This window comes from Acanthaster planci, linkage group LG01, assembly GCF_054643075.1.
Source record: "Acanthaster planci isolate LZ-2023a linkage group LG01, COTS_SCS, whole genome shotgun sequence".
Taxonomy (NCBI): Eukaryota; Metazoa; Echinodermata; class Asteroidea; order Valvatida; family Acanthasteridae; genus Acanthaster; species Acanthaster planci.
Window position 1 is genome coordinate 26,584,214 of NC_141777.1, and position 17,214 is coordinate 26,601,427.

At 42.8% G+C, this 17,214-nt stretch overlaps 1 protein-coding gene across 2 annotated transcripts; it reads left to right on the forward strand.

The window, feature by feature from the left end:
• The first annotated feature begins 3,773 nt into the window (after nt 1-3,773).
• LOC110975238 (alpha-N-acetylgalactosaminide alpha-2,6-sialyltransferase 2-like) lies at nt 3,774-17,046 on the forward strand. Of its 2 annotated transcripts, none has more exons than XM_022227547.2 (8): nt 3,774-4,473; nt 9,147-9,245; nt 9,790-9,922; nt 11,263-11,440; nt 11,777-11,942; nt 12,750-12,867; nt 14,345-14,490; nt 15,230-17,046. In XM_022227547.2, the coding sequence occupies exons 1-8, from the start codon at nt 4,277-4,279 to the stop codon at nt 15,501-15,503; spliced, it is 1,311 nt and encodes a 436-aa protein (XP_022083239.2). In that variant the 5' UTR covers nt 3,774-4,276; the 3' UTR covers nt 15,504-17,046. The 2 variants fall into 2 exon arrangements, with proteins under 2 accessions (XP_022083239.2, XP_022083238.2); XM_022227546.2 differs by lacking the exon at nt 3,774-4,473 and adding an exon at nt 6,327-7,607.
• The last annotated feature ends 168 nt before the right edge of the window (nt 17,047-17,214 follow it).

The following is a 17,214-nucleotide window of genomic DNA, read 5'->3' on the forward strand; positions in this document are numbered from 1 at the left end:
AAACCCTGCCTCCTAGCTTAAAATGGTATTCGAATTCCAGGCTCAGGCCCTCATTTAGCCGCTCGCCTCTTTGCAAAGTATGCCCACAAGTTGGAGGCTTTCGTAAATGAGTACCCCGAGTTGAAACTATCGCTCCTTAGAGTCCGGCGATGATCCAACAGAAAACCAAACTTCACTGTACCACTTAAAATACGCACAATGAGACCTTGAAATGAACGGCCCCTTATTGAAGACTAACTCCATTGAAAACAATTTCATATATCTTTTCCCATTCCCATTTGCACAGAATAAGGTACCAGTACACCACTGGTTTAAAGCGGAAGCAAGAGTTGGGTGATTTTGCGTACACGACAAATATAATGTTAAACTTTGAAAGTTTTCATCTTTCAAAAATCCACATCAAATCAATCGTGAGATAGTTCAACTGCTGTTTTTTGCAGCAATTTTTAGAGTTTAAGGTCGTCCTATTTGATCTTAAACTCAAAACTTGTAACTGCTTGTAATTTGGCGCCTGATGACGTCAACCATATTGGCACACCACGGGATCGGGTTGGTGATCATACAAAGTACTTTCAACTTCATGAGTTGCACTATTGTAATGAACTGAGCAAGATACGCGCAATATTTGAGTTTGAGGAACACCGATTTAATTTTCTTCATGTGAGGCTCTGGAAACCAAGTGCAAGACTAACAGAAAATGCACACGTAGCATTTGTGATACACCGAAAGAAAGTAATACAATATATTTACGACCATAGGCCGAGTTCGGGCGGCTTGTTCCCGTATGTTCGCGAACAGCTCGATTTGTTCTTCGTGGGTCGGCCGCTCGAACGCCAGGAACAAACATCCGGTTATCACAAGCAACATGCAACATGGCGGCGTCCATATACGTTATTCGAGAGTTAAGGTTTGGATGGGCTAATTTCTTTTCTATATAAACAGGAAAATTCATTTCTGTTGCACAGAAAATAATTAATTAATGTCAATTTTGCAAAACTTCCCATTGTCTAAATGGTCTATGGCTTTGGAAGCCATCTGTAGTACTTTTTTGCAGCTGTTCAAAAATCAAAATCTCACGAGTTTTTCCGTGTGTTCCTGTAAAACCCTGGCCAGGAGGTGGTGTGTGATCCTGTTCCGAGAACAGTGTTCTTGAGTCGTCTTTCCGCCGTTCGAGCGCGTGAACAAGAAACCCGTGTCAAGAACACGCCGCCCGAACTCGACCATTGTAGTCCATAGTTCAAGAAGTAGCCGGGTTAAATGATGAAGTTCAAGAGGTTAGAGAACAAAGTCACTTTCCATAACTTAGCATTAGGTCCTTCGGTAGTCGGGATATTATAACTACGTTGACGAAAGGCCTGGAGAATTATAGTCTTGGCCCAAGACGTCAGTGATCGATAGTTGTTTTATTTGTGTTGAAGAGCGCCCCCGCACAACTAGTTTTTACTTACTCTCACTGGCGCACAGTCTAATCATGAGTCGTTGGGGGCGCACTATGCACGGTGTCCGCTATCAATCACTAACGTCTTGAATCCAAGACTAGGAGAATTGTTGCTCGGGGAAAAAAGATAACAGAACTGTACCATTTCAAATCGGCGATTTGGTCGAGCCAATGCATAATAAGGCGTCGGCATGGGTAGTCTTGTGTCAGAATATCCAATTAATTATAAATATGCCAGCACAGGCTCCACGGCATTCTCACAATAGCTAGGTAGCGATATACAACCTTTGTGGAAAACATGCAGTATTTAGCTCTGAATAAATCATTATAATGCACTTGTTAATTTTTGATAGCTGCTGGTGAAACATAATAATGACAGAATTGCGGCAAAATGTAAAGTACCGGTAACATTTATACTTCACAGAAAATTTTGGTGAGTTTCCTTTGTATTTCCTTTTTGTTACTTTGTAAGAGTGCATGCTTTTTATCGCAGAAGTTTGGTTTCTCAGTATGGTCAAGTTGGCATGGAAACCTGATAATATTCTGTCACTTTCTCAGTACTGAATAAAGAACCACTTCCAATAACTCGTCCTTTGCATGACAAAAACAATTCCATTTCTTTCAGACAAAAAGAGGTTAGTGCTCAAGCAACCCCTTTGGGGTTCGACTTGTGTATTACTTTAATTTGGTTTAGTTTGGTTTATCATAGTGGTCGAGTTCGGGCAGCCCGTTCAATATACGGGTTTCTTGTTCTTGCGCTCGAACAGTGGGAACACGACTCAAGAACGCGGTTCTCGGAACAGGATCACACACCACCTCCTCGTCAGGGTTACGGAACACTCAGAAAAACTCCTGAGGTTTTGAGTGTTGAACAGCTGCAAAAAGTAGAGAGACGGCTTACAAAGCCAAAGACGACAGGAAGTTTTGCAAAATTAACATCGATCATTTTCCGTAAGACAGAAAAGAATGTTCCTGTTTAAATAGAAAAGAGTTCAGCATAGTTATCCAAACATTAACTCTTGAATAACGTACATGGACACCGCCATATTGCATGTTGCTTGTCGTTAACTATCACCGACAACCGGTTGTATGTTTCCGGCGTTCGGGCGGCCGACCCAAGAACAACGAATCAAGCTGTTCGTGAATTACGAGAACAAGCCGCCCGAACTTCAAATCTACACAGTGAAAGAATGAATAAATGAACAAGTCTTCTGACGCATAATTTCTGTTATGCAGGAATCTCTATTATCCTTTCATCATCGATTGAACCGTTCACCAACCGAGCTGACCTAATTGCGTGAAATGAGAGGTTTTGCAGTATGAAAGAAATATGGCACAACTGCCTTGAACTCCAGCCCGTTGCCATGGCAGCTTAATGATTGCTCCGCATCGTGGACGTGGGAGGTCGTGTTTATTGTTCGGTGACCAACAACTTTGGGTTGTTTACATTTTTAATAAAGTTACTCCTTAAAAATTAATTGTCAAGCGCTGAAGGCCACAATAAACTTTAAGCTCTTTACATGTCCATATTACTCCACCTCAATGTGCTATTTGAACTACAAAAACGATTACTCTTTGTATTTTATTTATTTAAGGCGAGAAGAAAATGAGTTTTTCAACACGTACGCTTTCAAAAACTGAAAGATATCCCCCTCACTGCTCATCTCTGAGTTATTTTGAATTATCTTATTTCACAAATGTGCTGAAAGATGGAAAACCAGTTCTTTACACTGAAAACCCTGCCTCACATGGAATTTTAATATAAAATAAATTTTACTATAAAATTGGGGCATATACTCAGGACAGGGTAAAAAAAACTACAAAACACTGGCGCCTCTCATTTTATAATGAAAGCAAAAAGGGCTGCTTTAGACGAAGGGTGTTACCAACGAAGGTTGGGTATTCTAAAAACTTTGGCCACCCATACAAAATGATGGTCAATGTTTAAAAAATGTTTGCAGCCGCCAGCACTCGGAAGTGACTTTTTGTTGTGAAAAGTGATATCAAATACTATAAAGGCCACCGCTGAGGAAAAGCGAATAGCGTCATCCTCTCGTCTTGGCAACCTCATTGATTGAAGAAGGCGCAATGCCAGCTCATAGACATTAACGTTATATAAGAAGTACATGTATATCGGAAACAAATGACAACGGCGAAATTGGTATAATACCACACTTCTCGAGAGTCCCGTGGCAAGGGTAATATGCATATACCCTTTTAATCAAGGTGGCCTTCGTGGCTATATACGCACGCACCGCGGCCTTGAATTTGACGTAACCAACCGCAGTAAAAGATACAGGGACACTCCACTTTGATTGCTACATGCACCTGCATCTTGCTCTGTGATTAGAGCAAAACACTATATGGGGAAAGCATATTTATCTACCCTGAAACAGACTGCAGGGGACAATGTATGCGTGTCAGTCCATTAATCTCATCTAAGTGGGAGGCATTACCTGGAAATTACATGTTAAAGTGACAAGCTATAAACACGTCGGCCAGCTTACCTCGGATGGAATATAGCTGATAATGATTAATGCTGCGGAAAATTGATGTCCTCATCTTTTAGCTTCTGAAAAAGCTTGAACCCTGAACGAATGATTGCAAACATGAGGAAGACAAGTCTAGTGCTCATAACTGTTAATTTTTATTATTATTATTTTGCGGAGTCGGGATGGAGCTGCTCGGTGAACGCTGCACATTGCCTGAAATTGGCTTCACTAAACTTCAATCATAATATCACCATCGCGCAAGCCTGCTAGTGTGATTTCGAACAGAATCTGAAATTCAGTCGTTCGACCGTGTACCAGAGACCATTACTGCGTTTCTTCCTCTGAGATGAACCGCCGTTACCTTGTTTCCGACAGCTGTAGCGCTCGATTAGCACCATTGGCGTCACGGTGCAGTGATCGCCTCATCATCAGGCTGATAGCGGCTGTAGTCATCCTTTTCCTGGCTGTCACGTTATACCTGAATGCTACCAGTCCATTCAACTATGAATTAATAGTAACACTTGAGAGGGTTGAGAACAGAAGGTGAGTACGTGTATGCGAGTGTTGCGTGAGGAGATATGGCAATTGTTGTTTTCCATCAACTCGGACAAAATACAAAATTGGTTGGCCAGTCAAGCAGAAAGGAATCAACTTAATACAATTGGTGCCAAAATGAAGCTTAAGCCCTGGCGCATTTTATGGTATGAAATTTATGTGCCTAATTTAACGTGGCTTAACACTGTGACAGTTTTTTGTAACTGTTGCGTTTTTTTTGGCAGGACACCCCGTTTATCAACAAGTAGACATTTTGTGCAATATTTTCATTCTTAGGTCTTTTTAGACGCTGTTATGTGGTCAAATGTACGGGGATATAAGGAGTGAACCGGTATTTTATTCTGCCGCACAAAGAGACCCATGGACCGGGGTCTGATTGGATAGGGCATCATGACATGCTCTGTTCGGAAGAGTCATCACTGACAACACACACAGCGTATTTCATAGTTCATTGAGTATCCAGGTTTGGGGTCAGGAGCAAATACATGTACCGTAGTACTCCCACCCAGCCCCTCCCCCCAAAAGAAAGGTGATATTTTACCGTCTCTTGAATGTTAGCGCCTTTAATCCCTAACGGGGGTTGGATACGCCACTGTTATTGCTGGTAAGATGTCGACACTGCGAGACAATTTTAGTTTGTGATCATCCCGTGTTTAGCCATAATAGAGCCGGAGATGGAATCTGACTCTCCCAGACATTTTCCCCCACATCAGTGCTCGTGTTTCACGTGCCGAGAGTTTAGAGGTTTTCTGGTACCTCTTTGCGGTCACTTTGATGTAAATCTTGTGACAATTGAACATGCTGTTCTCGAGCAGCGACAATTTGAACCGGGCAGATCAGCCAAAGCTTTTCCCACTGTGTGCCATGTTCAATGCACGCGGACTGCGCTGGCACGCGTGTGGATATGAACTTCAAATGACAGCAACAACAAAACCAAATGTCGAATTGGGCTGATAATGATTAGGCATTTCTTTACATGTCTGGAAAAAAACTGTTTAAAAATCCATCCTTGGCTTTGAGATGGCCCAAAATAAAGCCGGCTCTTATCGCCTAAATATTATCAGGCTGTTGATATACATGAAACACCATTGAAAACGTTTCCCCCCAGCAGGGAATGACCCCAGTCCCTTGGGTTACAGACTGAAATGCTAGAGTTGAGTTTAATTTCATCCTTTCACAGTAGATGTGTCAGTTTTTACAATGACTAGCTGATTTTGGGGTGGGAGGGGAAGTGGTCTCAGGCGGGGAATCGAATCCCGGTCTCCGGAGATACCAACCACTTTATTACCAAGGAGAGATATCAAAGTTAAAGTCATTACGAATGGCAAGTGCATCTTTAAGCACTGTGAGTGCAGCCATGATTACAAAGGTGAAGTCAAACTTCACATACAGGGTACAATGACCAAACAAACAAGGCTGTCAATAAGGGAATACATGATAACATACTGTACACACTGATAGTACATAGCCTACTCACACAAGGACCTTATTCTATAAATATAAGCCGATAAGGCAAGCACAGTACTGGAGTGTAAAATGCAAACCGCCATGACAAGAAATGGGGAAATTAAGTGCGACTATGACATTCAGGCACTTCTAAAAAATGTGCTCAACATACGCCACTCACACATGTGGCAAAAATAAGAAGCAATAAAAGCAAAATCCCTAGGCTTACATAAATAGCACATCGAAAAACTTCACAAATCTTCCCCAAAATACAAGGAATAAATCATGACATTGTCACAAAGCTTATCTTGAAATTTACAAATAACAAGTAAGACGGAATTTTCCTTTAAACTAATAACAGTTGTAGGCTAAATAAGTACTCGTGCACAGCTTAACAAGAACTACAATATTTATGAGTTCGAACTTGAGTGTTATAGACGACAACTCCATCAGAAGGGGAATCACCTGGTTCCTGACCAGTGCTGCAGATTCCGGCTTCCTGGGGTGTTCCAGTCCAATATTTAGCTTGAAGTTCAACTTAGCTGGGCTTGATCGCCGCGAACTGCAAACGGCAAAGACCCGAAAACTCACAGGACGGTACAGCCTCGTGTCTCCTTCCCGTCCGCAGCGGTGCAACACCGAAGCGACCGTGACCACATGGACATCAGGGACTGACGACTCGGACTCAAGAACCTCCATGGTGAAAATCGTGCAGCCTCACCACCAAGCCACAGTAACGGTCCAAGACATCAGGCAGGGTCGGACATGAAGCACACATGCCTGCCAAAACAGTAGCCTCCATCCTGTCTACGACGCCATTTTTGTAGCGGTCCGGCCCCTGGCCGATCGCTCGGGGGCGGCGGTCCGTCCGCCACTGAAGGGGGAATTGGAGGCCAGGCAGGCAAAAAGAAAGTTCAGCAGGCACTGAAAGACTTGGGTGTTCAAGCGGACTGGATTTCTTTTATAATCACAACTGCTTGGACAATTAAACTGGTGCTAATCTACGTGATTCCCGGCCGAGCCATCACAACGTCCATCCACCCAGTCGTCTCGCACAGCACTCCCCGCTCTCCTGAAAAAACCTCGGAAACCCGCCCAACTTCAGTGCCGCCAAAAAGTATCATATTATAGGCCACTTCCGGCCGACAGGCAAGACCTACAGAAAATACTTAACTGTACATGTACATGCTGTGCACCCGATATCCACGTGGGCCCAATCACGCCTTGAAGGCGTGCACAAGGTCCAAAGCTCACACAATTCGCTAAATTAGATGGGGAATTCCCAGATCCCTACATTATTAGTTTGCAGAGTGAGGATGGAGCTGGTCGGTGAACGCTGCACATTGCCTAAAATTAGATTCACTAAACTTCAATCATAATATCACCATCGCGCAAGCCCGCTAGTGTGATTTCAAACAGAATCTGAATTCAGTCGTTCGACCGTGTACCAAAGACCATTACTGCCTTTCTTCGTCTGAGATGAACCGCCGTTACCTTGTTTCCGACAGCTGTAGCGCTCGATTAGCACCGTTGGCGTCACGGTGCAGTGATCGCCTCATCATCAGGCTGATAGCGGCTGTAGTCATCCTTTTCCTGGCTGTCACGTTATACCTGAATGCTACCAGTCCATTCAACTATGAATTAATAGTAACACTTGAGAGGGTTAAGAACAGAAGGTGAGTACGTGTATGCGAGTGTTGCGTGAGGAGATATGGCAATTGTTGTTTTCCATCAACTCGGACAAAATACAAAATTGGTTGGCCAGTCAAGCAAAAAGGAATCAACTTACAATTGGTGCCAAAATGAAGCTTAAGCCCTGGCGCATTTTATGGTATGAAATCTATGTGCCTGATTTAACGTGGCTTAACACTGTGACAGTTTTTTGTAACTGTTGGTTTTTTTGCAGGACACTCCGTTTATCAACAAGTAGACATTTTGTGCAATATTTTTATTCTCAGGTCTTTTTATACGCTGTTATGTGGTCAAATGTACGGGGATGTAAGGAGTGAACCGGTATTTTATTCTGCCGTACAAGGAGACCCATGGTCGGGGTTGTGATTGGATAGGGCATCATGACATGCTCTGTTCGGAAGAGTCATCCGACTGGGTATAATCACAGATTGACAGCACACACAGCGTATTTCATAGTTCATTGAGTATCCAGGTTTGGGGTCAGGAGCAAATACACGTACCGTAGTAACGTACTAACCACTATACTACCGAGGACTGATATCTGAAGGAAATCGTTTCGTCCTTTCACCATATCTTTTCTGTGATTAAAAAAATATAACACTGCACTGTTGACCGTCGATTGTGTGAAATAATCATGAGTGTTTGAGTTTATTGGGACAAAATGTCCGAAAGGCATATCTTTCGATATACACTCAAAACCCGATGGAACTAGAATGCCATCCTTGCATAGTGCCGTAATTGCATTCATGTTAGGATTATTTCATCATGGACTTTGGAAACGGCGACTGACGTAATGAGTGGGTAGAAATGTTCTTATAATAATTTGAATAACCTGCCTACAAAATGCGTGCAAAATAAAGAGAGAAAAACATGGACGTAAATCGCTGGTGGGGGTATACATCCCCACATTTTAACATGGCGGATGGTCTATTGAATAATTACCCCCCTCCCGGTCATGACTGGCAGGTACCTACTGTCTCTATTCAGTAAATCGCTCATATTGTGTAACACAGTGGTCATAATTGCCTTTGAGGAAGATCTGGCCGTTTTCCAGTACTCAACTTCGTCTCTGTCTCAGGCCTCGTCTCCGAAACCAGTGGGCCTGAAGCGTTTAAATTAAATTGAGGTACTGCAATATTTGGCTCTTTTGCATTTTACTTGATGGTTTGCGGCGTTATCAGACTTACTATTGCGTTTACAACTTCAAAATCAGGTAGCGAAAAAAAACGGCGTCTGTTAGCAGCCATTTTTTTTCTATTATATGTTATGAAACAACTATTTAGTTTAGCACTTCTGTCTCAAAATATAGAAGTGCAGAAGGGCTAAAGCCAAGCATGTTGAAAGTTCAATCGAGTTATCTGTTGAACAAAATAATATCTTGCTCGCCGCAGCGTGCAAGCGCTTTGAAAAACAAATGGTTTTGGCCCCCTATGGTATATTCCCGTATAGGAAGCCGATACATGTACCGTTCATTTGAATGGTTTCTAATACGTAACGCATTGTAATACAATTCTATTCGACAGACTGATGAGTTCTCTGTGTTCCATGCTCGGTTCTCACTGCCTAAAGGGGAGCTGGGAGCACACAACCGCTGCAACGACATCGACCGAGCCGGTCAATCCGTGAGTGGCAACTTAAGTTCCTTTCTCCAGTTGCCTGGATTTTATCAAGAGTTAAACCCGAACTCCAGGTTAAGCGGGTTTTGAGTCTTTAGAGGGGTGGGGTAGTATTTTTTCTGAGATGATCACCCGTTTGTTTTCATCCTTCCCCTCCAAGGACGATGCTTGTAACGTGTCTAAAGTAGGGCCTATTGGCTCTTTCAATTCCTAAAAAATGGCATCGTGTCCCCGATGCTCGTCCTCCCTGTATGCATCTATAAACTCATCTGTTTAGAACCACATCTGACCTCGGTCGCCGACCGTTGAATTACATCCGTTGTAAACATTTGACCACTGGAGGCGGAAGCGGCAGGCAGCGCCCCTTCCCCGACTTTGTCGACTTGGGGGCATCCCCCACACACTTTTTGAAGGTCCTATAATGGGATGGGGCTTAATGGATCGGCCTATTAATGACTTATGCGAGATAGTCTCACAACTGCCCCCCCCCCCGAAAACCATTCCACCACTGTTCCCTTTGACAGTTGGCTTTATGATTTTTTTCCCCAAGAACCTGGGATGTCAACCATTACGCTAATCGTTTCTTCTGGGAAACAGTCCAAGGTTCTGAAGGTTTCGTGACCTTCAAAGGAGGAAAAGGACGGGAACTTGCTTTCCGAAAAAGCCCAGTCTATATTCCATCGGTAAGACGAAGCAACATGCCATCTTAATTCAGTTACGAGTACGCCTACCAATAGGTAGTCTTGGTTTCAAGGTGTTAGTGCTTGATAGCGGACACCGTGCATAGTGCACCCCAACGACTCATAGTTAGACTGTGCGCCAGCTCGCACTAACTAGTTGTTCGAGGGCACTCTTCAACAGAAATAAAACAACTATCGATCAGACGTCTTGGGCCAAAACTAATCAATAGGATGCCTTGAGTTCATTGTACATACATTATATTGTGATATTGCCATGTTTATCTCGTGCCCCGTAAACCCATTGGCAATAGTTATACAATTTCACATATTGATAGAAACGAACAGACTATTTTATCGCCAGGTTGTTACATTGGTTTCAATGGTCCAAACGCAACATGGCTTCCCCAGGCTAGAGGTCTATAGGGAGTTCGCGGGGAAAAATGAAATAAAACATCTATCTTGACAGAAATGAGTTTACTTTCCAATCCACCTTGAGCAGGAGCACCCCCACGTCAGCTGAAAGAGCCACGTTGATGGGGGATGGTTATTTGTCGGTAGCGATACGGTTGCAACGCTTATGCGTTCTTATAGTCGTTCGTGAACCAGCGATGAGCAATACCACCAGCGGAGCCTCCGCTGCGCCCTCTCTTGGTCAAGCTAAGGTTCATACTAAACCTTATGGATTCCAAACACTTAAAAAGTCAGAGATCACTTCTAAAATAGCCGTTGCTGTCTTTATAACAAAGCTAATTAAGTCAAAACGACAAAACCGAACTGAAGCTCAGGACAGCTGAATCGATCCCATAACCGTGTTGTTTTTACAGGCTGTGTCCGATTTCCTTCGCCACGGTAGGCAATGAAACACACACCATATATTGAGGCTGCTAACCTGTGGCTTTAAGTGAACGTGTTTTTCTCGGCCAGAGCCAAGTAATTTTGGACGTAATTCTTCACTCCCTCAATTTTGCTGACCTGGAAACAATGCGATACCGTTAGTTTTTCTACTTAGTCGCTTCGGTTTCATCCTCTTTATTTTCTGTAGTCTTTGCCTAAATTTGTCCTAAAATAACTCAATAAAATGAACGTGCATCCTTCCACTTTCCGAAACATCACTTATTAACTGATTCACATGTTAACCCACTTTGCTAGGGATGACACAGACAGAAATTGGCTGTGTTTTAGAAGATTAACCGTTTCTGAAACCAAAATTACAGATAATAGACCTATTTGCCACTGGGAACTGCTGTATTTCCTTGTCAAAGCTCTGAAAGTTTTGGAAGTTTACCTTTGTGTTGCTGCACTCGCTTAAATGTTACCGGTAATTGTTTGTAATTTTTTGGTAGAAATGCTCGACCTCGGTCGCACAGAGAATGTCTCATAATAGGCGGGGCCCGACCATATTCCACCCAGAGCTCCATTTGTTGATGAACAGCGAACTTTTAAACAAGTCTGAGTACCTACGGTTGGCTCCGTTTTACATGCCGTTCGGTTACAAAAACAAGGGAAAGTTCAGCTTTAAAGGTACGTTTCAAATTCACTGGATTTGCTCAAGAAAATGAGCATTACGGACGGTCGGATTAGTTATATACAAGAATCTGTAAGGGGACATTTACCTTTTACCTCCAGGCTCCTGTAGACTTGAGGACAGTGTCACAAAGTCTAAAGCTTGTAAAAACGGAAACTTCAAACAAAATTTATAGTGATTACCCAGCTGGTACCGGCGACGTTAAATACAAAACTGGCAAAACTGTGAGCAGTCGTTGTCTTTGGAACTTTCAAAGCCGTGAATCACGATGAAAATTCGATGATTAATGCATCACCAGATCACTTTTCATAACTCGTTTTCTCTATTATTAGATGTGCTAGCAACGCTCAAGCTATTCCCGGCCAAGAGCTCCATATTCGAATTCTCAAAGGACAAACCCCGGCCGGAATGTCTGTCCTGTGCAGTCGTCTGCAACGGGGGTGTACTCAACGGATCTAAAAAGGGTGAAGAGATTGACAACCACCACATGGTCTTCCGGTCAGTGTTTTCATTTCAGGGAATAACATGCGTGACAGAATCTGTTTTTGCCCCTTGCATTTTTCTGCAACCAAAACAAGTCCTTGCGTCGGTTTATGTCGCCCAGGCGTCACTGGCAGATTTGCGATTACGACATGCTCATACTATCTATCACACGTGCCAAGGTAGATTGGAACCATGACATTGTGCAGAAAGCGAAAAAGTTTCAGGGATGACTGTGGCTTTGCAGAAGAGCGGTGACGGAAATTCACGCTGCAAATAGAATATGAAATAACGTGGGTCCCTGCGGAACTTGTCACCATGAGCGGGCAATCCAGTAGGGATAGCCTATAAACTGCTGTTTGGAAACCTGAGCGATTTTCAAGGCACAGCGCATATACCCATTCTGAATCTTGGCGTTTTATTTTTGTACGTTTTGTTTGTTTTTTGGCTGAAGTCAGTAAGATAAGATATGTAAGCTGGTTTCTGCCCTGGTGCGTGAATGCTAAATACAGTACAGTACGTCACTTTCTGTCAACTCCATCCGTTACCGTTCGGCTCTGGGCACTAAGGTAGACAACCTATCGTGAGACACCTGCCAGGCGCACGTGGTTCCGGTTGTAGCGTTTGGTGCAGTTTAAACGTTGAGCACAATTTTTCGTTCCGTATTCAGTGAATGAAATGTTCATATGAACTGAAGCTAATGAAGAAATTACCTTAACTTTAGCAGTAGGTCTACGTAACGTGATTAGTTCCATTACAATCAGGAAACATGCCTATATTTGTATTTTTACCACAAAACCTTTTTTTTTTTCAATTCAAAATCAGCGTTAACAAAGCTGTGAGAAGACACCATGAAAAGGATGTTGGCCAGCGGGCGACGCATTACTTTTTCTTCGATCGATCTCTACGCAACACCAGCGTGGTTGACGTTCCTGCTGACAAAGTAAGAATTATATTGTACGGTGCAGCCATCGTGGATTTCTCCCCTGCAAATAATTGTGTGAAAAGGCGTACCATTTCTGTAACTATGAAATAGGTTGATACAAAATATAATTGTTCTGGTTACAAAGGGAACTAGACAAAACGGTTTGATTGTATATTGGTATGGCAGACCTGTATTACATTGTTACAGTCTAGAGTGAAAAACACCCTCTTCCAAAAGTCAACCTCGGTAGTGTAAGAAAGTCCCTCACTGTACTGTCGGATGACCGCGCAGTAGTCAGTAGGGCGCCCTGAATAGTTTGCTCGTTTTGGCGCCATACATTTCGTTTTGAAATTTGGTTAACCAACCAGAATACCTTTGAATTTTGCCCTTACCGTGCATTACTGACAATTTCACCATCCGGTTTCCTGTTCCACATATTTCCAAGATTTCACCACTGGTTTGAGTTCCACCCCTTCATTTACTTAATCCTAGTTTCCCTAAGATTGCTACGGTATTCTGATCAATTGCCAGTCACCAACCCTTTTTTTCTGATTATCTGGGTATCATACACAGACGGTTTTCTTCATTAAACTATCCTGCACATCAATTTAATCGCTGCCAAAGAGTTCTTGTGTTACCCTTTCGAGCCACGCCTCCCTGTCCGAGCGAACCTAGCCACTTCTGCACAACTAGAGTTGCAACTCTTCAAGCCTTTCGGGACATATTTGACTGCACTCCCCCATCTTTCAGTCTGTATTCAATTTTTGTAGGTAACTGGATCGCTTTGGGGATAGAAAACCATAATCCAAAGATAAGCAACTGTAAAACCTAAATGTAGGCTAGCCCCGTCGTCCGGCCCCATTTGAAAAGAATCATGCCTCAAATACGATAAACAAATCACTCGAAGGGCCCAGTTTCATTCACGTGCACAAAACTACAACCATGTTGGTCTGTCCACGATTTCCAACCTTCCGTTTTCAGAAAACCCGTAAAAGCAAAGAACTTGATGACATGCAAATCGTGGTTTGGTTCACCAAGCTGTACCGTACTTGAGGGTCTATGTGTTTTGCAACCTTAAATAGCCACTCCCATATCGTATCGATACTGGGCTGTTGGCAACAACATTGCTGTTACATAAAACACTAAATAATTATACATTATAATTATAAGTATAACAGTGCCGGGTGTAATTATAAGACTGCTGTGGTCAGAAGAGGGCGTGCTTTTGTGCCGCAAATAATCATCAAAGGCAAAACAATAATAAACTGTTCATTCATTCCTTGCTGCCGAATCAGAACAATAGATGTGCTTATTAGGCATCTGACGGCCACAGTGGTGACAAAGTGGGAATTCGTCCATTGAAAACTAAATAGTCAGGTGTCATTATGCGAGGTAATGTTAGCTGTTCAATAGCCCAATCGTCAGTGGCTTTTCGATTCAATTTTTCATGTGATTCAAAAGTTGACCTTGCTTCCGCTTCGTTTTCACAACGTAGGGATTAATTTATGTATTTGTACCTTGCCGGGACAACGACTACAAATACATCACCTCTGTCGTACGAGGCCTGGAGCCGAAGATCAAAGTAGCAACTCAAGATGTCAGAATACTACATCCAGACTTCATTAGATACATCATGAAGATGTAAGTGTAAGAGATAACCGGCTATTTTTGTCGAATCCCTGACGAGCTATTTCGGCTTCATAAGTGGAAGTTATTGTCTGCGGCGTTTCCCTCAAAGATGCACCAAATGCTGTCAGGTGAAGTCTTAGGGCTAGTTCGGGGAACGACCATTCGTGGAGCACTAGTTGGGCCCTAGCAACCTGTGCACAAATTATATCCTGATGACCAGTCGCCCGAACTTGCAAAAAGGTTAAAGACCGCCAGATACGAAAACTGCCCTCTCTTGCCGTATTGAAACACAGGCACCAACGTTTTTATCCGAAGGGATTTTCCTGGTTTGTCACATTAAAAAATCTGTGGGCATGAAGGGAAATAGCCGTTGGATAAATCTATCCGATACAGTAACCCTCACAGCGCGTCAAAAACTAGACCTGATCATGAAGTATTTTCATATAGTGCTTTTAACCATCTATTAATCTAGTATTTTATTTTATACATTTCACACACTATTACTTTATATCGATTAACTGGATAACAGTGAAACAAAACCATTTAATCCTATTTTGTCCAAGCCATATCGAACAAGACTGTATTAATGCTGTTGTTCATTGGTTGAATGATCGTTCAAACTTGCCCTTGCATCTATCCTTTAAACGTATGAACAGGTTAATAAAAGTCTTTAGTGAGTCACAGTGGTTAAGGTATTCATGAGTGTAAAGAGCCAGACGTGATTGATTCAAGGTTTCTGGTGTCCCTAAAGATGGGTGCATTCTCCCCTGAAGTCCTTCCGTCCGACCACGGGGACTCTGATGCTGATGACCGCCCTACATTCTGGCTGCGACCAGGTCAGCGTCTACGGAATGGGCTACACCGACAAGTACACCCTGTATTACTACGACTCGGCGTATCGCCGCTTCCACATGGACAAGTCGTCCCACGACACGCAGAGCGAGCTGGCCATCCTGAAGGGCCTAGACCGGGCGGGGATCATCACCTGGTACAAGCGGGACGTGGAGGAGTTCCACACTTCGTGATGTATTGGCCATCAAAATCATTCGTCAGCCATTCGGGAAATCATGCCAAATAACTCCCTCACCTCTTCAGCCATACATCAGGTTTAAAGGAATCAACGAAATCGAAATAATTTTGGTCCAATTTTGTATCCAGGTGTGGGGAGGGGCAAAAAATGGGATTTATTCGTAAAAACAACAATTTAAATTTGTTTCCCTCGTCCCCTCCCCAGAATTTTGCTTACACCACCCACTGGGTAGCCAGACTCAAGCAAAGGTTATAATCATAACTATAGTGAGGATTTTTTTTTTCAGGGGGAAGTCGGACAGTTTCACAAGTGAAGTTTCCGCGAGGCTTGAAGGCTAGTCTCTTCTCAAGATTGACAATAAAACCCTTTGCATTGGAAAGTGAATGCAGTATCCTCAACTTGAAAAGATCAGTGCGAGTTGCTTCGCCACCCGTACCGCACTCGCTTTGGTAGTCTTCGTCGCGCTAGCATTGATCTCCATTGCGTGCTAGCAGTCGAGGTGCGCGCGTGTCTAGGTACATGTACTAGGCGCGCCTAGGGTAAAGGCTACATCGGCCAAAGATCTGGGGTTGGGTTTGGCACAGATGTTTGCAGAGAGAGAGTTGCGACATGTGTGTCTAAATTGTGGTGTAAAAATGTGGATTATATGTCAGTACACGTGGCCAATTAACACACAAAAGCTGCATGCTGTATTGACTCATAAGGAGAGCCATTTAGTTGCAGAGTCTGAAGTTAGCGAAACTCTCTTTACATCAGCTCTGGGTTAGGATGGAATGAGCGTCAACCTCTTCCCCAGCCTGACATCCCCAAAAGTAACAACTGAGTAAAAATTCAAATAACAATAAAGTCAATATAGTAATAATAAAAAAGTGAAATCATGTAAGGGCTATTATTTATGGCGATTGTAAGGAATTACTGTCTGCCGGGTTGCAACAATCAGACATTAAAAAAATCTTACATCAGGCCCGACCTCCCCGGAAAATTCCTGGATCCGCCCCAGTACACTGTTTGAATTCGAAAGCACGAAGTTATGCTCACAAAAAATCTTTCATACTCGTTCGAGGAGTAATGACAGCCATGGAACCATTGCTGTTTTATCCATTATATGTCTTTACGTAATGTTGTAAACGGATAATACTGATGTCGAATGTAATTTATCATGGGTTTGTTTGGTAGATTTTATGTGCTCGTCTTACCTCACTGGACTTCAGTGGGTAGTCTGGTGATTTTTATTGAATTGATGATAATTAAATAGGTGTTATGCAGTTTATTATACATATATTTGAATATAAGTTTTCAGCACATTCTGAGCAATTGTTGCTGTAGTCGTTAAAGGGTAACTGGATCATTGTTTTTTATTACAAACTTGCACAATGCACCTTTGTGCCTCAGTAAAACTTGTTTTCAACTTTGGTTTCACAATTTCAAAGTTTATTTTAATGCCTTTAGGTTTTATGCTAATAAGTATTTCCATATTCACGAGTAAAACTGTGATGTCATCCCAGGAAGCAGCCTCAATACATTGGTTGGACACAAAAGTCATGCGTTTTTGTAGATATTTTGTAAGTTTTTGCTGTTTCGTTGTTGTTTATGTGCATTGCAATAAGAAACCACCAATTCCCCTCTCAGAAATTCTTTCAGTTAATAAAATGGACAGAATCATGTCTTCCCTAGATGACTTCACAGCAACAACGCCCTCAGTTGTC

Bases quoted from the DNA above. Each gene is read 5' to 3' on its own strand.
- LOC110975238 (XM_022227547.2), top strand. From the start codon at position 4,277: ATGAACCGCCGTTACCTTGTTTCCGACAGCTGTAGCGCTCGATTAGCA. The intron at 9,246-9,789 runs GTGAGTGGCAAC...TTTTTCCCCAAG, and splicing joins TCGACCGAGCCGGTCAATCC to AACCTGGGATGTCAACCATT. The intron at 9,923-11,262 runs GTAAGACGAAGC...ATTTTTTGGTAG, and splicing joins GCCCAGTCTATATTCCATCG to AAATGCTCGACCTCGGTCGC.